Genomic DNA, 22501 nt, shown 5'->3' with positions numbered 1-22501 from the left:
CAGGCAGTTAACTAGGAGCACAACCAGGAGATGAGTGTAGCCCTCTGATTCACAGGCCAGTGTGATTTCCAGAAGCCACCCACCTTCCTTGTATTTTAAGATGAGAGGCAGTAAAGGGGAATGGTTAAGAGACCAGGTGGATTCTGTTACTGGCAAACCTGCATTCCAATCCCACCCATTAGATACCTGGCCTTGCGTAAGTTCCTTAACCTGCCCCCAAACCTCAGTTTCCTCATCTGTAAAATGGGAAAACATTTTACCTCGTAGAGTTATAGTGATGATTAATTGAGATGACGGACATAAGACTCTCAATTTCATTCACTCAACAAATAAGTGCGCCCGGCACAAGGAGTGCAAGAGTTACCATAATGACCAAGAGGCACAGTCTTGCTCTCATGGAGCTTAAAAGTTAGTCAAACTAAACAGAAAGAGTAAATGGATGAATAAATACTTATCAAGTGTGTTAAGTGCTATTATGGTAACAAGTGAGTGACCGGAGAGGTTGGCAGGAGGGAACAAATTTTTAAGAGTGGTCTCTGAGGAGAAATTTAAGTTGAGCCGTAAGGGATCATAAAGGTTATCCATGTACAGAAAGGAAGAGCATCCCAGACAGAAGGAGCAGCGTGTGCAAGGGCCCAGCCTGAGGAAGTGTAAGAACAGAGAAGGCAAATGTGGCTGCTGTGTATCATCACAGGATTTGTGGAACAAATTTTACAGGCTGGCTGCATGTGTATTTTAAAAATAACAAAGATAAGGTTCAAGGGAGGTGAGGTGTCTCGTCCAAGGTCACAGCTCCTTCCTGGAGGAGCCAGGACCTCAGGATTCTACCTCCTGACACAACATCAGCTCACTCCCTTTGAGGAAGCCTCATGCACACTGAACTCCCCACTTATCTCACTGACAACTGTTTTCTGTGCCCACAAAGAGTTCCAAAAGCACCTTGAAAACACAAGCAACAACCTCACATCAACTTCCAGGCATCTGGTCAACTGTGCACTGAACTCCTTACTCTTCTACTCTTAAGACACAAGAGTGTAAGCTGCTGGGACCTTACTCCAAGGCTCCGAAATTAAAACAAGTTTCTTTTCTTACAGCAATGAACAAGAGGAAACGGATGTCCTGGAAGGAAGATCCTGTGGCCTATTCCAGAAGGTGAGATAGAACCACTATTGCAGAAGAGCAGAAATATGAAAGTTCATCTAAATGAGCTGCACAGGAAAAACTAATTACTTTATTTGAATAAAACAACAAATCCCTAGGGCAGTGGTTCTCAATCAGGTGATACCCCACCCCTGTCAAGAGCACTCTGAAATTTGTAGGGGCATTTAGCAGGCAGGGTCAGGTATATTCAATGTCTTGCAAAAGGACAAGATGGTCCTATAAAGACTACATGACATAAAATATTAGCAGCAGCCTCCCTCCCCACACTTCATATTAATCCCTTAAGGGATTAATATGCTCCAACTTTTCCTGTATTCTCTGGTTCAGTGGCTCTTCCTAACCTTACAACTGGATGAGAAAAAAATTTAGGTTTTACATCTTAAAAGTCTGAATTTTGGAATCCAATTGTAACTCCAGCATGGAACCTGGTGGTGGAATAAGGAAAAAGAAGCTTCTAGTAAGAGACAAGAAATTTAAGCAAAAAGGGAACTCCTTCTACAGACAAGCCTCTACAAGATTACATTTGTTTTGCAACACAAAAAATACTACCTGTGATTTTTGAGAACTTTCTAATAGTGCTTTTCAGTTTAAAATCAGGCACTAATGAAAGTTCTTTTAAAAACTTAACCATAATGATCTCAAAAAATACAGCTCTTTCTGGACCAAATTTTATAAGGAAGATTATTAATATCAAGATGCTTAAAGCTGATCAAATCTCTAAAAGCGTGAAAAGTAGTCATGCTTTGCATCTCTTTCCGGGCAGAGTCTGATGCAGGTCAGAGAAGCTCCAATGATATCTAGAGGTCTGTTCAGGGATTAAAAGTCCATCCTAGCAATTAAAAGCCACTTTCAAGTGTTATCCTCAATTATCACTATTTCTCTCCAAAATTTATTTCACAATTAGTTTAAAAAAATTGAAAAAAAAAATTAAGTACTTCCAGAAAGAGATCCAAAAAGTCTACCCTATTTTGCAATAGCTACAACAGTTGATCCAACAGATAAATCCTCCAAAAAGCAATCTTTCTTCTACATGGTATCTAAATGTTCTGAAGTTTCCCAAAGGAGTCTGAATATGTTAACTTTTTCACTCCAACTTGCTAATTAGTAAACAACAGCCCCACACCCCTTCTGACCAATTTTCTAGAAGCCTAACCTGACTTCTCAGGTTAGCTAAGCAGACAGACCTGTTTTCCTCCAGAAGCTCCTGCCAGTCAGAGCCTGGGAAATCCTCCGGCTTTTCACTGACCTGTCACCAGAAGTTCACAAAATGAATTCATCCAGGTTCTTTGAATCCTCATTTTCCCCTGACACGTGCCAACAGCTGGGCAATAAAATGCCATCTCTTGGTTACAAAAAAAAATGCAGACTACCCGGAAGACCAAGCACTTAGCATGGAGGGGAAGAAAAAAGATGGAGGGATGCAGGAGTCATTGAGCCAAGTTTACTGTATGCAACACCGGCAACCAGAGCCCCCCGACTCGCAAAGCCTCTGAGGGAGGCTCCCTGGCTGGGCCCTCCATCCAGCAGGCCACACCTGTCTATGGCAGCAGCCTGGCAGCTGCTTCATCTTAAACAATTCAAACAGATTTCCAGCAGGGTAGCAAAATTGGTCACCCCCCTCTCCCAGCAAGAACAAGAGCCCTAATCCAAACACCACTTGGCCCCAATTTTATTTCTTTTCACACTCTTTGGGAGACACCACTTGGTCAAATTAGATCCTTCTCTGTTACAGGCGAGGTAGGCACAATGCTGCAGTAACAGAAAGGAAGCACCCAGGCCGACTTGCTGTAAGTCAGACAAGACCTTTCTGAGGCTGGGGATGCCAATGAATGGGGCTTCAATAGGTATCCACAAGTGAACCAACGCATGAAGTCCTAATACACCCGGCTCCGCAGCCTCTCATAGAGCCATTTCTAGAGGGTAGGTATCCATCCCATTCATCCCTTGGCTCCAGGAACCAAGGGGAAGGCAGACAGATCCACGTCACGCACTCCACCTCCAAATCTTCGCACGCGCGTGAAGGCGTGGGGCGCCCTGGCGCGCCCTCCCTTGCACTCCACCCTCCAAGGCCTCCACCACCCGCGGACTCACCACTGTGCGAGCTGAACCACCTGGGTGCGATGTGCAGAGGTAGAGCATCCGCCAGCGAGGCTCGGGAGCCCAGGTACAGCATCCCGTCTCTATGGTGACCGCCGCCCGTCTCCTGGTAACCATTGCCGTGGGCATAGGTGGAGTCGGACGTGGACCCTCCGCCGCCGGGCGCCCTCTCCGAGTCGCCGGCCCCCCGGGAGGAGGGGGTGTAGAGACTAAAGGGCACCCCCCCGGCCGTGCTGGGGTCCATGCCCATGCCCGCCACAGAGCTGACCGAGCGGCTGCGCAGCCCCATGGCCCCGCCGCCCGCCCGGTAGTGCCCAAAGTGGGGCGCCCCTCCCGGCGGGGGCACAGCGCTGTCATCAGTGGAGACCCCCGGGAAAGGGCCCCGGGAGCGGGCCGCCGTGCTCTGCTTGCCCCCCATGCTCGCCCAGGCCCCGATGGGGCGGGAACCTGGAGGCCTAGACCCTCCCCCACTTCTCAGTAGCTAGGGGAAGGTTGGGCGAGCATAAAGGGGGAGGGAGTCAAAAAGGAGACCGGGAGGGGAAAAAAAGAAAAAAAGAAAAGAAAAATCCGCGGGGCGGAAGAGGCAGGCGGGCGGGGATCCCAAACTAAGAATGTAAAACGATCCAAGCCAAACGCATGTTTCCCCTCAAGGTCCAAAGAGGCGCAGTCCGGCGCGGGCTCGGCGCGCCACAGGCCGCCCCCGGGCTCCCGAAAGCCGGGGGAGCCGCAGGGAAGAAGGGAGGGTGGCGGCGGGCGAGCGGGCGGGAGGGCGCAGGGAGGCGCCGGAGGAGGCCGCCCGCCCGACAGCAGGAGGCGGACGAGGGCTGGGGGCGCCGAGTGCGTCCCCCGCCTCAGGACGCCGCGACCATGGACGGCGGCCCGGACCCCTCCAGGCCTCGGGCGGGCTGCGGAGCTCGGCAGCCAGGCGGAGCTCGGGAAGCCACGGTCGCGTCGCGTCGCGTCGCGCTCTCGCTTCAGCCGCTGCCGCCAGCCCCGCCAGCCCCGCCAGCCCCGCCAGCCGCGCCGCCCCGCTCGGTCCCGGGCTGCGCTCGCCGGCGCTCCTCGCCGCCGTGGAGACAATGGAGGGCAGCAGAGCGCAGGCGCAGCCCGCGCCCCCTCCCCCTCCCCCCCCCCCCGCCGAGTTAACCCCTTCGCAGCCCCTGCGGCGCCGGGCCACTGACGCCCGGGAGGTCCCACCCACCCAGCCCGCCCCCAATGGCCTGGGGAACCGGAGTGGCCTGAGCCGCGCGGGGCATCAGGAACAGAAGCAAGGAGTCTTTTCAAAGCAAGCACTCTTTAATGCCGCTGGAGTAGCTGATTATTCAGAGGGGACCCACCTATGGGGGAGGGGAGACCATGGCTCGAGGGGTGGGAAGGAAACACAAGGGAGAAAAAAAATTACTCAAGATACCTACCTGGCTCTGAGGGTCGCTGGTCAAGTTCCCCTCCCAGCACAAATTTGCCCCCACAGCACCCTCTGGTGGACGTGCTGTCCGTTCTGTAAGAGGTTCCCCATACAAGAATCTCTAAAATCAGGAAGATCAGCATTTGGGGAAGTTTTAGTTGTTGGGGGTAAACAGCGCCCTGGGGTACTTGTGACTCCAGTTTTTGCTGACAGTAGATCGGAATTTCCCAATTGGGCTTAAGCAAATGGGTAGATTCCTTAGCTAAAATGTGATTTTGAGCGGGGAGTGTGGAACACATGCTTAGTGCGCATGAGGTCCTGGGTTCAATCCTCAGTACCTCCATTAAAAAACAAATAAACCTAATTCCCTCCTCCTCCCCCAAAATAAAATAGTTGCTTAGCAAACAAAAAAAACCCGTGATCTTGAAAATCACTAGATGTACGATAAAGTGAAAAAATAAGGACGTGGAAGTGGAATAATGCAGCTAAAACTAGTGATTTTAAAAACTCCCTAGTCCAAGGCGGGACCCCTGTTTTGTTTACCATTTATCCTGGCATGCACCACAGGGCCTGCAACACAGCGGGTACTCAATAAACATTTGTTGACCAAGCCTGCGTTTTGCAATATCTCTCTCACATATTCACATTCATTCATTCATTCAACAACTATTTTTCAAGCACTGAGTGCTGGCTATGAGCTTCACCCAGTCCCTGGCCTAACTGATTCCTTGCTCTACAAGTCCCCAGACAGTTCCAAATCAAGTAGCCAAAACAAGGTATAAAGAAATCTGAAAAGAAAACCAAAGAAAGAAAGGTTGGTCTGTCATAGGTATTGATTGCCCCTGTGTGACCAGCTTGGAAAGAAATAGGAATAAGGCTACTTGCAACCATGGAGTGCTTAGGGTGAGCAAAAAAACCTATGGAAGGAAGTCGAGATTTCTTTATGAGAATGGATGGAGGAAAAACCAAAATGTTTTAATACCCAAGAAGTTATCTGTAAGTGCCTAAATGAAGAATTTGTGTACACATAAGATCCAAAGGAGTGATCTCAAGAAAAACAAGAAAGATTAAATTTAACCCAATTTCCTCCCTGAAGAAAGAAGAAAGATGGTTCAGTTCTGTGCAGAAAAGAAGATACTAGATTCCTTGATAGATCTATACTGGGGGAGATAAACATGTAATCAGCAAGTACGGTAACTATCCAATTGGCTTTTGATTTATCGATTCACTCAACACTTTTTTTTAAATGTTGAACAAAATATGAATTTCTAATAAGTGCCAGGCACCGCACTAGATTCTGGGATACTATGATGAAGACACAGGGAGTCTTGTTCTCAAAGGGCTTCAGAAGAGCCACTAACCTAAATGTCCATTAACTGATGAACGGATAAAGCAAATGTATATCCATACAACAGACTATCATTCAGCCATAAAAAGAATAAAGTACTGATACATGCTACAACATGAATGAAGCTTGAAATCCCTAAGTAAAAGAAGCCAATCACAAAAGACCATATATTGTCTGATGCCACTTACATGAAATGTCCACAATAGGCAAATCCATTGACACAGAAAGAAACCCTGGGAGGAGAGGAGAATGGAGAATGACTGCTAATGGGTTTCTTTTGAGTGATGAAAATGTTCTGGAATTAGTTAATGGTGGTGGCTGTACAACCTTGTGAATATACTAAAAACCACTTAAAAGGGTGAATTTTATGGTATGTGAATTACAGTGCAATGATGATACAAAGTTTTGAAGCAGGCAGTGACAATGGCGTGGTAGGTAAGCCTCGAAGAAGTGCCTGGCAAGTAGTTGGCACTCAATAAATATTTATGAAATGAGTGAATGAATGACTAAGTGCTATGAGAGAGCAAGACCATGGTGCCGATGAAAGGAAACAGACACAAACACTGATTCTAAGCCAAGGTCTAAAAGATGAGTTGAAGATTAGCCAGGAGAATGCGTGTGTTGGGTGGGGGGATTAGCCATGTTTCAAAAAGAGAAGAATGTTCCAAGTAAATGAAACAGCATGTTCAAAGGCCTGGGGAACATGGCATCTTCAAGGAACTGAAAGACGCAATAGAGCCGCAAAGAGAGGAATTGGGAACCAAAGATGGAGCTGGTCCTCAGGAGCTGACAAGAGGGTCCTGGGAGCCATGGGAGGGAGCATGGACTGTATCCTGAGGGGATGGGGTGCTGGGGAAAGATTTATCAACATCACTATCATTAAAAATAATAGTGATTAATAAGGCCAATGATTAATAAGCACTGAAGATGCCAACTTAAGAAATTTACCTGCTCCCCAAAGAAATATCTTTATTCTTCTTAGCTTCCATATTCATAAAGACACTGGATGGAAACATGAAACAACATAATGTAGTCCCCTGGGGGTTGGACAGTAGGAACTGAAGAACTGGCTGACAGGATGGATGAGAAATATTTTGTTTCATTGTATACCTTTTTGTATTTTGTTTCCGGCTATATAAATTTATAGAAAGAGATAGATAAAGAGATAGAAGTATGAAACAGTAAATGCTGGCGAGGGTGTGGGAGAAAGGGAACCCTCCTACACTGTTGGTGGGAATGTAGTTTGGTGCAGCCATTATGGAAAACAGTATGGAGATTCCTTAAAAAACTGAAAATAGACTTACCCTATGATCTAGCAATTCTACTCCTGGGCATCTATCTGGGGAAAGCTCTAATTAAAAAAGATGCATGCACTCCAGTGTTCATAGCAGCACTATTTACAATAGCCAAGATAGGAAAGCAACCTAAATGTCCATTGATGGATGACTGGATAAAGAAACCATGGGTCAGGTTTTTATACATATATGTATGTTTATATATATATGATGGAATACCATATATCACATGTATATATATGATAGAATACTACTCAGCCATAAAAAGAATAAAATCTTGCCATGTGCACCAATATGGATGGGCCTAGAGATCATTATACTAAGTGAAGTAAGCCAGAAAAATAAAAATACCATAGATATCACTTACACGTGGAATCTAAAAAAAGGACATGAATGAACTTATTTACAAAACAGAGACAGAGACACAAACATAAAAAACAAACTTATGGTTACCAGGGGTAAGAGGATGGGGAGGGATAAATTGGGAGTTTGGGATTTGCAGATACCAACTACTGTATATAAAATAGATAAATAACAAAGTCCTACTGTATAGCACGAGGAACTATATTCAATACCATGTAATAGCCTATGGTGAAAGAGAATATGAAAAGGAATATATATATATATGTGAATCACTATGCTGTATACCAGAAATTAACACAACATTGTAAATCAACTATACCTTAATTTAAAAAAAGAGAGAGAGAGAGAAGTATGTAGAAACTGTATACAACATGCACACTAAAAGTCACAGCTGGAAGGAGCAAAGCTGGACTTCCCAGCTTTACAGTGAACATGCTCAACAAGGAAGTTTTGGATGACAAGTTCATTTTCTCCCTATGCTTCCCAATAGGGTGAAAAAGATTAGATCTGCTTAATAGCTATATTTCTTTCAGTAAATAAAAAATTGGCCCTTAAGGTTTATATTCCAGTCTACTGGTTATCATAAACCAGTCTCTCTCATGTCTGGCACCACTGAACAACTGAGAGCCTGCTTTGCAAAGGTAAAGCCTCTTAGATGGCCCTGAGTGGCAGCCTTTCTCAGAGCAGAATTCTTCATTCAGTAGCTTGATTATATTTTTTGTCTTAGAGAGAGGGCATAGCAACAGGCATCCATGGAGACCTGCAGCTTCAGATTAGTTTCATTTTGTCATTTGTTTCAGCAAGAGTCCAGTAAGTGATTTGCTTCAAGTTTCTCCTGGGGGTCTTGGTTTAAAGTTTACGAGTCTGAGGAGAGTGGCAAGTCATTTTGGACACTCTCAATGCAAAGATATCAGATGCAAGAATGGCTCCGGCTAGACTTGGGACCTCTGTTTTAGTCTTTACCTTCATGTTCTCACTGATCTTGGGCGAGCTGCTTCCTGGCTGTCCTTCAGCTGTGAAACAAAATTAATAAATCACTGACCCACCTACCAGAATAGTCAGAAGAAAGAGCTGATAAAATCAGCATTGCCTATAGCCAATATTTTATAACAATGATAAATGGAGTATAACCTTTAAAAATTATGAATCACTATGTTGTACACCTGAAACTTATATGATATTGCATATCAGCTATGCTTCAAAAAAAATTAGCATTGCCAAAGCCATTTGCATTTGCAGTGTGTGTGTGAGGATGCTGCGAAAGCCCAGTTTGAAACACGATCTGGAAGCATGTAAGTCTAGGACTAGAAAAGCTCAGAAAATTAGTGAAATGGCTTTTAGAACCTACTTCTGGGAAGCTTTGGGAAACTCAGAGCCTCCTCTCTGCCTCCTTGAGCCAGAGGGTGGGGATGACTTCCCATGGCCTGTGGGGGTGGACATGTATCTCCCAATAAGAAACTTCCTCCTAGGCCTCTCATGGCTCTTTACATTTTTATTGTTTCACTTGAAAAGAGAAAATGTAAATAGAGAAAATCAGGGTCATGATCAACCAAATGCACAGAGCAGGGAGCCTGAGCCTGTGGGCACATCCACAAATATTTGTTGATTGATGAAGAGAGGGAAATGACTAGTAGAGTTCAGGGCAGGATTCCAAGATTCCCAGATGTAAAGGGACTGAGGGGTCAGTTAACTTCACATTCTGCATAAGAGGAAACAGCAAACCAGAAAGATAAAGGATTGTGCTCCATCTTGCAAGGCCATTTGCTGATAAGAGCCAGCCAGAGCCTGGATTTCAGGGTTGGCCACATACCCAGCCTTCCTGTGACATGGTTAGCAAGTGACTTTCTGAAAAGACACTGTTTGGTGATAAGGGCCTGGTGGCCTGGTCAGCAAGTCAGGGTCTACTTGACATAGGACCCCCAATGGTCCTCAGTCTCTGACTCATACAGGACATTCGTATGCAGATCTCAGAGAAGCACAGCCCTAAACTGGCAATGAGAGAACTTTAGACTTAGCTCTGAAGTCCCCATTCTTTCATGATGACAACATGTGTGGGAGATGGCAAAGAAGATCTGAGGAGGCAGTTAGAAAGGTGCTCATACTCCCTCTCTCAAAGATTCTACCCAGCCTTTTTCACATTGAGAAGGAAAACATGGGGAAAATAGAGAGACCTAAGGACTTGTAACCTAAAGTACATCCTGTGCCTACAAACCATGACAGGCAGATTTTGAGAACTAGACAGAAATGAACTAAAGAGGTGGGAGTTGGGGAGGGTTGCAGAAATGCTCAGGCAGGGACAGTCCTACTGGTTTTAGTGGGAAACAGATCATCAAGGTGTATATAGACAGACAGACAGAGGAGAGGTTTGGAATATCTCTATCTTTATCCAAAATAAAACTTTAGCACATAAGCAGGGCCCTTTTTCCATTTATCTAGCTTTACTCCTTGCTACACCCTGCCATCTACCCTAAGTTATAGCTATATCTGACTGTTTGCTAATCACTCATTCAGTGGGTGTTTACTGAACACCTACCACATCCTAAGCATTGGGCAAATAAATAAGAATATGATGTGTTAGCTGAATTAATTAATCCATTTATTCCTATGTGATGGCATGAGCATGCCTAAAAAGTATTCTCTATCTTTCCAGCTCCCTGCTATTGAACCTGTCTTGTGGTTTTCCCCCTTCCTGGCCATTTGAGCTGAGGCCCTTCTCTCTCCTTCGGTTTTTTTGATGGAGAATTGGGAGGAAACTGGAAGGCAGGAAGAAAGGTCAATCCAGGAGTATGAAGGCCAGGGCTGGAGGAGATTTTTAAGGGCTCCATTGTGTGAGAATAACTGATGGGTGAATCAGAGAAAGAAAGCAAGGGGATTTTAGGGAGAACTATCGATGATGCTATATTTTCTTCTTGGTGTAAAGAATTACAAGTAAAGACCTTGAACAGTTTTAGAAATTGCTTTCGGTTTCACTGAAGGGATCCTTTTAATCTAGACAGCATCGTGGGGGTATGACATTTGCTTTTTGCATTTATTCATTGGACAGATATTCCTGGAGCGCCTGCTACGTGCAGTCACCACGCAGGGCTGAACAAAACAGACCTGGTTCCTGTCCCCCTAAAGCTCGAAAATGGTAAATAAATACTGCGTTACAAACTGAGATGTGTATTGAAGGAAGGAAAGAAGCACAACATCATGAGTGCTAATTAGGAAACTGCCTTAGGTCTTTCTTTGGAACACATCCTGCTCTTCATACTTCTATGTCTTTGTTCACACTTTTTAATGCTGAAGTACTTATTCTGGTATGCTACCAGAATCCTCATATTATACTGAAAAGCTCAAATATCATCATCCTCAGGATGCCATGTCAGCTCTCCTGTTTATGCTGTTCTCTCCTGGCACATTGCTTTTCTAAAACACAATTCATTCTGCCAAGTGTATACCTGTTGGATAGTGACCAGCTATCCCTGTTTGCCCACACTGAGTAGTTTCCTGGAACGAGTTGGTCGCCTTAACTGTTGACAAGTCTGTCTTCCCCATTATATCCAACACTCCAGGAGGAACAGGAAGCCTTCTTATTGCTATTCATGCAACTGCTTACTCAGAAATAGCGATAAATTTAATAACAATAACAATAGTTTACGCTTGTGAATTGACTACATTCCAGGCCCTGTGCTTAACTCCTTAAGACAACCAAAGTTGGTCCTTTCCTCCTTGTACAGAGAAACCTAGGCTAAGGCAGTTAAGCCCAGGATTTGAGAGGTCAGGGCTGAAGAAGAAAACGTAATCACCACTAGCACAACAGTTTTCCAACTTTTTAATCTCAGGATCCCTTACACTCTTAAAACTTAACACTCCCCCCCAAAAGTAAATAACTTCATAGTATGACTATGAAAACTGTTTTGCCTTTGGGGACCCCCTGGGTCCCAGGATACTTTGGCAGACACTGCTGTACTGTATAAAACAATGAGTCACGCATTCACACTTTTCAATGCCTTTATGGTAGGCTTCAGGGGAAAAGGTAACCACTGGTTTGGTTTTATAGATGGCCTGGGCCATGCTACCTACACCAGCGAGATGACAAAAATAACAACTTGCGCCTCCCCCCGGCCAAACCCTTACCTGCAAGCTCTTTCCGGGTTGCCCAAAATGTACTCGACCTTGGACTACAACTCCCGGCAGAACTCGCCGCAGGAGGCGTGTATCCGCAGCCCCAAGGAGCGTGAGTGACTCAAGCCAGGTGACGCACTGAAGGGGGCGTGTCTTGGGGGGGGCAGGCGCGGTGCCGCAATTGGACAATCTGGAAGGAGGGTGCGGAGCTAGTGTTTGGGTCAGCCAATGGTTTGCAATCAGACGGAAGAGGGAACGGGGCGTGGCAGGGCTGACTCGCGGGCTGCCTGGGGCTCACTGAACCCGAGAACGCGCGTGTCAGAGTGTGAACGCGTTGTCCTCGGGCCCTGGGGGCTGGGCATGGGAAATGGCAACGCGGTGGAGCAGCGAGAACGTAGTGGTGGAGTTCCGCGACTCCCAGGTGAGCTGGGGACTAAATGGAGCTTTCTGAGCATGCGCACTTCCCGGTTCCCCTCCCCCACGAGGCCGGGTCCGTTCGGGAGCGGCTGGGCTACCTCTGGCCCCGGCTGAGGAGATGGGTAGGAGGTGACCCTGAGCTCTCAGACCCGAGCGGGCGAGGGGAGCCTCGATGACCGTTGGGGGCGGTTGGGGCAGGCTTGGGCGGGTTTCGGGGTTCCTCTCGTGGGTACCGGGAGTGGGGTCTGTCTGGAGACAGCAAAGTGCAGTTAGTGAGCGCAGAGGGGAACTTCCCATGATGAGGGGATGTTTGCTACCCTCGCACCTAGTGACTTTGGGCAAGTCGCAGAACTTCTCTGAGCCTCATGTGCATGAACTTAACCCTGCCCTACCGGACTTTGGAGTGGCTTCAACAAAAAACTGCCTGCAAAGTGCCTGCTTCAGCGCCTTACCTTTTAAGTAGTTGCCGATGTTAGGCTGGTGGAAAATACCATACAGTGAGTAGGAGTATGCACTGCATGTAGTGCCCAGGTTCGAATCCCGGCTCAGCTCTTAACCTGTCCTCACCCTCTGCGCATGTTTTCTCACCTGTAAGAGGTACGAATCATACCTACCTAGAATTGGTGTGAGAATTTTATGATGCCAGGTCTTGTGCTAACTGATTTATCTACATTTCTTTTTTCTACTTCATGAAAGAATCATGCAGTTTAAGTAGATGTTACCCCTTTTTTCCAAACGGGGAAGCTGATCCCCGTTTGGCTGATCTCAAGTGACTTGGCCAAGGCCTCTCATTATGTGGTCGCATTGAGATTTGAATGCAGGTATGTGGTCCCAGGACCCTTGTTGGGCTCATTACCCTACCCTGCTTTGTACTTACTTAATGAGCCGGCCATACAGTTGTTGCAAAACAGTAAATATCTTACCCTTATTCCTCCAGTGTCTTGGTGATTCTCTTCATTTATCCAACACATAATTATTGAATACCTCTGTGTGCTAGGTTTTCATTCACTCATTTATTCAGTATGGATTTACTGAGCTTTTGCCAGGTGCACACTGTGCCAGGCACTGTGTTAGTACTCAGGTGATTAATAATGAAGGGAAATCTGAATTTATAATAAGGGGGTGATGTGGTTTCTTCTTTCTAAAACTCATCCCTTCTTTTGCCATGAAGATGAACGAGTGGAGAGCCTCCCACCAGTTTGCTCTATAGTGCCCTCAATACACAGCCCTCCTGGAGAATTTGAGCAGCTGAATTTGGATGAAAGCAGCCTAAAGCACTTTGCACACGTCAGCATGGTGTCTCCAGGAGGCCTGCTCCCCTAAGGGAGGTGTCAAACTCCTAGGGAAAAAGAACCATATTCCTGTTACCCTTCTTGTTAATTGCTTTCACTGGGGACTGAGAACAGTCATGTGTCCTACCTATGAGCCTGCTAATTTGGAAGCTACTAATCTGCAAACCCTTTAATTTTCACAGAAACACAGGTAGTCTCACCCCTGCTTCTCTACAGAGATGTAATTGAAAAGACCTGCAGAAAGGGTGCTGACACATGTATTAGGATGCTATGAAGTCGTATCAAATAATTAAACCTAAACAGCAGTTGTCATAGTAAGAGAACAAAGTAAATTGGGTAATTTAACTGCCTTGCAGGAGTTTCTGTTTTTCTTTCTGATTTTTTCTATTAAGTTGAAAGGTTACGTCTTAGTGTGAATTAGAATGGTTTTGTAAATGATTTTGGTGATAATCGGGAGGAGTAGGGACCCATTTTATTATTAACTATTTCATTAATGTAGAAAGAAAGAAAACTTTCAGGTTTTTCAGAGAAAAACCCTAGGCTGAAGAGTGAAACTCTTCTTTACAGTTTACGTGTCATTTACTTTATGAAACTGATGTTACTGTCACCGATTAATTGTAAGAAACTTGTGCTGCTTGGCAGCTACCTGGAAGTGATCCCTGAGTGTTAACACTAAGAGCTAGTCTTCTAGAACAACAACATACAGGAGAACTTTCTGAGGTGATGGAAATACGGCTCTTCCATGCTTGAAATGGGGCTGGTGTGACTGAGATACTGTATTTTTTTTAAAGTTTAATTAAATTTTAATGAATTGCCATTTAAATAGCCACTTGTGGCTAGTGGCTATGGTATTGGTAAGTGCAGTTCAGAGTACTGAGAAGAATGGGGATTTCCACTCTCGAAGAGAGGCAAGGTGGTAGAAGGTGTGGTTGAGAAGTCTCTAACTCAATAGTCAGTGCAAAAATGCTACAGAATATGACTTGTGATGAAGAGAGGAACTGCAGACTCATAGCAACTGTCTCCTTAATGTCCCCACATGGGCATCTGTGAGCTGTCTCAAACTCCGTTATGTCCAAAGTAGCTAGACATACTCTGGGACCACTCCCTGTACTCCAGCTTTTTGCCCCCTTCCAGTCCATTCTCCACAAAGAGTAATTAAAAAAAAAAATCAAGGTTTATTGAAGTATAATTAATTGTATGAGAAAATATACCCTTGAAACTTTATAATGTGTTGAGTTTTGACAAATGAATATAGTCCTGTTACCGGCACCACAATTAAGATGAACATTTCCGTCACTCCAGAAAATTCCCTTGTGCCCCTGTGTAGCCAGTGTCCTTTCTGTTGCACCAGATGTTTTATGTCTACAAAAATGCCATGTAGAACTTTTTCCTTTTGAGGAAATGTAGTCAGTTTCTTTGGATGGGTGAAACTAAATGTCTAAGAACGCAGCTGCCTTCATGAAGAAATGATTGTTTTGAACAAGGGCAGCAGCAATTTGTCTGTGGAGGCACAGAGCCTCATGGAATTGATGTCTTTTATCAGCCATCAGTTAGCTCGTCTTTTCCACATTATGAATTATGTTTTCCCCAAGCCACTAAGAATCAACTGTCACAATCAGGGCTATGGTGGTCTTATTTCATAGAAGTCATATGACCCCTAATGTGTGTTGCAAAGGTCACCATCCTGCAGTCCTGCAGTAGAAGGAGCAGGGCTGTTAAGAACTTTATTCTCTTCTGTCTAAAGATGTGATCTTGACATCTCAACAGTAAGTTTGTTTCCTACAGGTGGGAGAGGACTTTTCAGTATCTAAAAACAAAGGTTCATTATTTAGGGACTCAGACATAGAAAACAAGCTTATGGTTACTAAAGGGGAGAGGGGAGAGAAGGATAAATTAGGAATTTGGCGTGAACATATATACACTACAGTATATAAAATTGATAAACAACAAGGACCTACTGTAAGCATAGGGTACTATATATTCAACATCTTGTAATAACCTATAGTGGAAAAGAATCAGAAGAAGAATGCATATAAATATATAAATGGATCATTTGTACACTTGAAACTAACACAACATTGTAAATCAACTATACTTCAATGTAAAAAATTGAAAAAAATTTAAAACAATGATTCAAAGAAGGTTTGACTAAAATTTTACATTGAAGTGTGCGGGTAAGGTACACATATTTTGTCATCATATTTCAGTAGAAGCTTTTGCAAAGGAGACAGTGAACTATCAAAGTTCATTATCCTAGGAGGTATTAAAAAAATGAGAGAATTGGAGAAATGTAGATAAATTCATGGGTGGTAAATTAGCGAGGGAAACTAAGGAAAAAATTTCTTTGAGATGTGAAGGATCACCTTGGCACATTACGAGCTGGCAGGATCCTGATTTTGACCTGGTTCTGACCCATCTTCAAAACTAGCTGATGTGCACAGAGTGCCTGCATGCATCTCACTGCGGGGAGCCCTGGGAGAAATGAAATAGGCCCTCCCCTGTACAGGCTCACCAACTCATGAGAGAGGATCCTTGTGCACAGCACTAACCACCACAAAGCAAGTTAAGAAAGTTAAGGCAAGACCTGTGTCGGAGGGGCAGGGAAGGTGCTTTGGGAGAAGGTGCAATCCCCTTGGCAGACTCTAGGTAAGCTTCTTGGAGGAGGTATGTCTTCTTAGAGGAGTAGAATCTCAGTAACAGAGTAGGAGAGAAGGACTTTTCAGGTGAAAGGAAGAATTTAAGCATCTCTTCAGAATTGGGAGAGTTGTAGAATTGAGTGAATGCTATAAGTGGGTGTGGCTTGAGCTGGTCATCCGATTAGAAAGTGTCTGAAGGCTGAGGAGTTTCCACTTGATTTTATTCAGAGTGAAAAATCAACAAAGGTTTGAGAGCAGTGGATTGATATAATCAGAACTCTGTTTTCAGAAGTTTAGTGTTAGGTAGAATGGAAAAGGGAGAGAAGAAGGTAGACTTCTGGGAGGTTGTTGCTGTGGACCAGGCCACAGGCCAGGGTGAGAGAAGCAGAAAGAGGAGAGACTTGGAAGGAGGCCTTGAAGAAACGTGTTTTCTATTATAAAATAATGCAAATATAGAAATAATACAAAAATGTAGGCTTATTTAGAGGAATAAAATTAAAATCCCATAGGAACAGCTACCCTCTAAACATTTTGCTATACTTTGTTCAGTGTTTTTTAGGCGAAAGTAGCTGATTTAAATTTCAGTTCACAGTAAGATATGAAATACCACTTTACTTCTCTTGGCTGTCTTTAATCTGCAGCAAGCCCTGCCTGCAGGCTGCTAGGAGGTACTCTCTTAGTCATTATGGGGCTCCCTTCCTCTCTTGCAGTGGGATCACTTAAGAATCCTGTGACTCCAGATGTGGTATCTCCCAGCTGTTCCCCATCGGGTGCACTGAGGGTGGTGAGGCCTTGTGGGGAACTCCTGTCCCTGACCAAGTGCTAACTTTTATCCTGGTCAGGTTATTTCCACGTCCTTTGCTTAAACCACTTCCCTCTCTCCATTTTCTGCTTTGAGACAGTCTAGCATAAACCTCTTTCATATGCCCCTGAAAGCATAATGTTGGCTTCTTTTTTTTCTGGGGTAGGGGTAGGGAAACATCAGTTAGGTGTGCTTTTGTTTTGTTTTGTTTTGTTTTACTTTTTAAAAAATGATTTGCTCTGATAAGGTGTTATGGTGAGTCTTGACACTATTTGCAGGCTTGGCTCCAGCGTTTTTCTGTGTCATTCTTTAATGCTTCTAGAACATACCATTGTATATAAGTATGTATAAATATCCATAATTTATTTATAGGTAACATGAATTAAACAACTCTGTGTGTAAAAGTTCTGTATTTTGGATAGATTCTGGAGGTAGAACTACCAGTCAAAGGACATGACATTTTCTTTTTTTTTTTTTTTTTTTTGTATTATTACCAGATCACCCTTTATTGCCACTGTACCACAAATTTAGCAGCTTTAAACGACATCCATTTATTAGGTCACAGTTCTGTGGTTCAGAAGTCGAGGCTCTTCCTGGCTGCTTTCCCTGTTCAGTGTCTCATAGGCTGAAATCTGGGCATTAGTCTTCTGTGTTCTCATTGGGGGTCTCGGTTGACTAGGGAAGAATCTGCTTGCAAGCTCATTCAGGTTGTTGGAAGAATTTGGTTCCTGAGGGTTGTAGGACTGTGATCCCTGTTTTTTGCTGGTTGCTATTTAGAGGTCACTCTCAGCTCCTGGAGACCTGTCTCAGGTCCTTGCTGCGTGGTCCCTCTGTCTTCACAGTCAGCAACAGAGAATCTTCCCTGTGCTAATTCTCTCACCCTTTGGCTCTCTGACTTCCTCTGTTTCTGATTTCTAGACTAGCTTTAAAGGGCTGATGTGATTAAGTCTCTCCATCTCCCTCTCCTCCCCTTCCCCAAGAACTTTTCCATCATCCCAAATGGAAACTCTGTACTCATTTAACAGTTACACCCCACTCCCTACTCCCCCAGCCCCTGGCAACCTTTTTTCTACTTTCTCTTTCTATGAATTTACCTCTTATAGGTACTGCCTGTAAGTGTAGTATTTGTCCTTTTCTTTGCCTGATTTATTTCACTTAGTGTAATGTTTTCAAGGTTCATTCATGCTGTAGGGTGTGTGCCACTGTACGTATTTGCCATTTTTGTATATACCACCATTGTCATCTGCTGGTGGGCATTTAGGTTGTTTCAGGCCTCTTTATCTTAGGGTCAACTGATTTGGGACCTTAATTACATCTCAAAATCCCTTCACAGCAGTACCTAGATTAGTGTCTGAATAATGGGGAGAATGTGTATGAACACCAATGGCCCAGAATGTTGGGGGCACCTTAGGATTCTTGCTACCACCCACCCTCTAGAAAGATTGTACTTCCCCTACTTGGAGGTACTGCTTTGCCCCTTTCATACCCTTAATATATAAATTGCACAGAAGAGTTCTGGAAATGACATCTCATCTCACTGCCTCCCTTTCTAGGTGGGCTTTTCTCTGCTCATGACTCTAGTGGAATGAAGGATGCATAATAATCACTTTTCATTCTCTACTGAAAGCACTCTGGCCTTTTGTCCCTAATATTACCTGTGACATGTTTCTTGAGGGAGGGCCAGTGTGAGAAATCCATTAATAAGACCAGTGAGAATGAGGAAGAGAATTTCTGCTTACCATTTGTGATTTGTGAGTGTAGTAGAATGTACAAGGTACATTCTCTCTTGATAGTCTCTTAGAAAGAACTTAGAGTGTTTAATAACCAAACAGTGGTGCACACTGTTTCAGATAATGCCCTGAGAATGCAGCAGGATTTGAACTTGTCCAAATAAAGAACTTAGGCTGTCATTGTCATGATTAAAATTAGCCTCATGCTTCAGCCCAAATGCAAATTCATTTGATTCAGTGTGGACTTTTGGATATTGGACATCAGATCCTGAAAAGATGGTGCTCCCGAGGAACTGGAAGACCTGGGAAGTGCAAACAAGTAAACTGTGATAGAAAACTCAAATTGAATGGGCCGTGGGCATCTCAGTAGCAGGAATACAACTGTGGATTCAGCAGGGGTGGTGTTACCAGTTGCCTTTCAGCTTGGAGGAGGAGTCCATGCCCTTTGGAAAGGCATGGATTGTGTGTGCGCACGTGTGTGTGTGTGTGTGTGTGTGTGTGTGTGTGAGAGAGAGAGAGAGAGAGAGAGAGAGAGAGAGAGAGAGAGAGAGAGAGAAAGAGAGAGAGAAAGAGAGAGAAAGAGAGAGAAAGAGAGAGAGAGTGAGTCCCAGGGTAGATTTTACTTGGAAGGCGCCCTTAGTAGCTGTTTGCTCTGAGCTAGTCAGATTCTTCAATAGCTCCAGAACTTGTTTCCTCAATTTAGAATTTGCCAGCTTGGTTGTATGTAGTCCTGGTGTTGGGGGAAACAGATAACAACTACCCTACTGTGAATGTGAATATGAGATTTGGATGAAAACTAAAAGGAGGTTAAAGTATCTACTGTAGGGAACTGGTGACACTTGCCAGATGGGGACCACCTGAGCCATGGGACAAGGAGGACCCAAAGGTGACCACCCTCCTGTCTTCTCCCACCTGAGCTGGCTTTGCTGGCAGAACTGAGTCTGTGTTCTCTCTTGTAGGCAACAGCGATGTCTGTGGACTGTCTGGGGCAGCATGCGGTGCTCTCTGGGTAAGTGAGCTTACAGAGTTCATCTGCCACGATTTCTGGGAACAAATTGCCCATCAAGAGTTTCTGGAAATCGGAAAATACTTTTTTAATTAAAGGATTACGGTCATAGGGTTGAGTTATGCTGTCGAAGTGACCTCTGGGTAGTCATGGGGATTATTTGCACTTTATTTCTATCTCTGCCCTAACAGGTAAGCAATCAAATTCCTTTGACATTTTAGTGACTGGTAGTTTGGTCTTGAAATTGCCCTTTTCTGTTTGATGCATGGACTCTTTGGAAGGATGCTGCCTGGTGTGGTCTAACAGGTAGTTATTTACTGGGATGGAGGGGGTCTAGGTCTCAGTTGGGCAGTGCCATTAATTGTGAGCCCCTGGATGTTTATTCAGTTGGCCTGCCTGGACTTTGGTTTTCTCATGAAGGAACTCAATTTCATCCTGAAGAAACTGAACCACATAATTTCTGTAGTGTCTTCCGGTTCAAAATTTTTAGAATTCTGGCAATTAAGGTGCATCACTGCATTTGCTAATCACCCTAACATTGTACCAGTATGGTTACAGTTAATGGTCAGAGTCCTCCTTCCCTTTCACGTTGCTCTAGATTACTTCCTCTCAAATTTGTCTGTATTTTCATTAGCGTAGTTGTTGATGAACCTGTTTAAAAATGAAGTGTTTTCTGTTAACTTCATTGTTTTATTTTGAAATCATGTTTTCATTTATCCTTTGTAAAAATTAAATTAAAAAATTTTTTTGAGGGGGGTGGTAATTAGGTTTATTGATTTTTTTATTTTTAGAGGAGGTACTAGGGATTGAACCTGGAACCTCGTGCATGCTAAGCATGTGCTCTACCACTTGAGCTATACCCTCCCCACCTATGTTTTCATTTACGTTAAAAAATTTTTTTTCCACTTTATTACTTTTTTGTGGGGGTGTAATTAGGTTTTTAAAAAATTTTTATTTATTTATTTATTTATTTATTTATTATTTATTTATTTATTTATTTATTTATTTATTTATTTATTTATATTACTAGGGATTGAACTCAGGACCTCGTGCATGCTAAGCACACTCTCTACCATTGAGCTATATCCCTCCCTCCTTCATTTACTTTTAAATAAAACTGTAGCAAACATTAAATAATTCAAAAGGATATACCATGGATACTAAGTTTTCTTCCTCCCTCTGACCCTGCTCCCCAGAGACAATTACTGATATCATTTTCACCCTGGATGCATAGATAAGGAAAAATTGGTATGTCTCTTTCTGTCCCCTGAACTCACTTTTTTAAAAAACAACTTTATTGAGATATCACTCACATACCATATGATTTGCCCACTGAAATGTACAATTCAGTGGTTTTGGGTCTATATTATTTATTTCCTAATCAGTTTTTAAACCTCTTTTTTAATTTAAATCTACCACCCCATCCCACTCACCAGAAGCAACCACTTGAGACTCTTTTAGCTATTTCTTTTGGATTGTCTCTATTTTTCCAAGCAGTATACTAACTGTATGGCTATATCTTGATTTATCCATTGTATGTATTCAAATTGACTTCTTACAATAGAAGATGAGGATTTAGCTCTTTTACTTTGGTCTGTGGGCCCCTTACAAACGTACCAGACCTCTCCTCTCCTTCCAGTACAGTTATATAACAATTGTTGGGTTGAATCAGTATCCGGGGTTCTTTTTCTCAGAGTTACTGTTGAGAGGTTCAACGTCATTCTGATTCTGGACTCTGTGTGTATGACCTATTTTTCCTCCGGAGAAATCCTATCTTTGTACCTAGTGCTATCTTTACCTCTAGTGTGTGTGAAATTTTCACCATGACTGCTTTGGTATGTGTCTTTTTTCATTCATTGTGCTGGGTTGGCACTTAGAGGGACCCTCCTCCCCATTTTGACATTATTGCCTGTTTTATTTAAACAAATAGAAAAATAACATATACTCGGCATCATGTAGCCATATTAACAACCCATAAAACATTCTCAGGTGCCCTGGAATGACGGTGTCTCAAATGTTAGACCTCAGCATTCACTAATGTGATATCGTTGGTAGTGTTCTGGGAGATAATGGGGTTCTGTAACTGGGAATCATGCAGTATTTCCTGATTTGGTGTGTTCTCAGATATGTATACATTCATATTATTTTTCAACATGATCTTGAAGTTCACCATTCCATTTTCTTATATTGAGCTTTAAAATATATGTAGTAAGGTCTATGCTCAAGTGAACAGCTCAAATGAATTTACAAATATATACACCCATGGGATAACCCTTCAGATTAAGGTACAGAATAATTTTTAGCACCTTGGAAGGCTCTTTCAGTATGGAAACCCGTGTCTTTTAGTCTGGAGAAATTTTCCTGTGTTATGTCTTTTATAACTCCTCCCTCTATTTCTTCTTTTTCTTTCTGGAACTCCACTTAGTCCATGTTGGGTATCCTATATGGATTCTCTTCTGGTCTTTTGGTCTTTTTTGTCTTTTTGTTTTGCATTCTGGGAGCTTTCTTCAACTTTTAGCTTCCAACCTTTCTATCAGATTTTAAAATTCCAACTATTATTTTAATTTCCAAGAACTCTTTCTTGTTCTCTGTTCTTTACATTATCTTCTTTTATTCTTGGAGAATAATAAATCTAGGTTTTCTTTCCTTTGTGCTCCCATTCCCTTTTTCTTTCTTTTGGTTATGTTGGTCTCTGTCTTTCAGGTTTCCTCTGGTAACTGAGCTCACAGGCTCTCTGTTAATATTAAAGAGAGACTGGAATCTCTGTTTATGTGTGATAGTCGGGTCCACAGTAGGGAGATTAGGTGGGAACCAGGCCCTTTTGTTGGAGTGTGCCCAGCTG

At 43.6% G+C, this 22501-nt stretch overlaps 2 protein-coding genes across 10 annotated transcripts in view; one reads left to right on the top strand and one right to left on the bottom strand.

Annotated features, from left to right (window-relative positions):
* ZNRF1 (zinc and ring finger 1) overlaps positions 1–4345 on the bottom strand; it is a 90762-nt gene extending 86417 nt beyond the window's left edge. Inside the window, exon 1 of one of the 4 annotated variants that reach the window (XM_032486746.1) lies at positions 3253–4345. In XM_032486746.1, the coding sequence (XP_032342637.1) occupies positions 3253–3676 (424 nt within the window). In that variant the 5' untranslated portion in view covers positions 3677–4345. The remainder of the gene's footprint in view (positions 1–3252) is intronic. The other 3 variants (XM_032486745.1, XM_032486744.1, XM_014554636.2) reach the window with 3 other exon arrangements.
* A 7673-nt stretch (positions 4346–12018) lies between these two features.
* Positions 12019–22501, top strand: part of WDR59 (WD repeat domain 59) — a 102869-nt gene continuing 92386 nt past the window's right edge. For all 6 annotated transcript variants that reach the window (XR_004322514.1, XR_004322515.1, XM_032486740.1 and 3 more), the window contains exons 1-2: positions 12019–12197; positions 19613–19662. Coding sequence is in view for 4 of the 6 variants with exons in the window: in XM_032486740.1 (XP_032342631.1) it covers positions 12144–12197; positions 19613–19662 (104 nt within the window). In the remaining 2 variants the exon portion in view is untranslated. The remainder of the gene's footprint in view (positions 12198–19612; positions 19663–22501) is intronic.

The sequence above is a fragment of the Camelus ferus genome, chromosome 9, assembly GCF_009834535.1.
Source record: "Camelus ferus isolate YT-003-E chromosome 9, BCGSAC_Cfer_1.0, whole genome shotgun sequence".
Lineage (NCBI taxonomy): Eukaryota > Metazoa > Chordata > Mammalia > Artiodactyla > Camelidae > Camelus > Camelus ferus.
The sequence above is the reverse complement of the archived record's forward strand: the minus strand, read 5'-3'. Positions and strand labels throughout refer to the sequence as shown.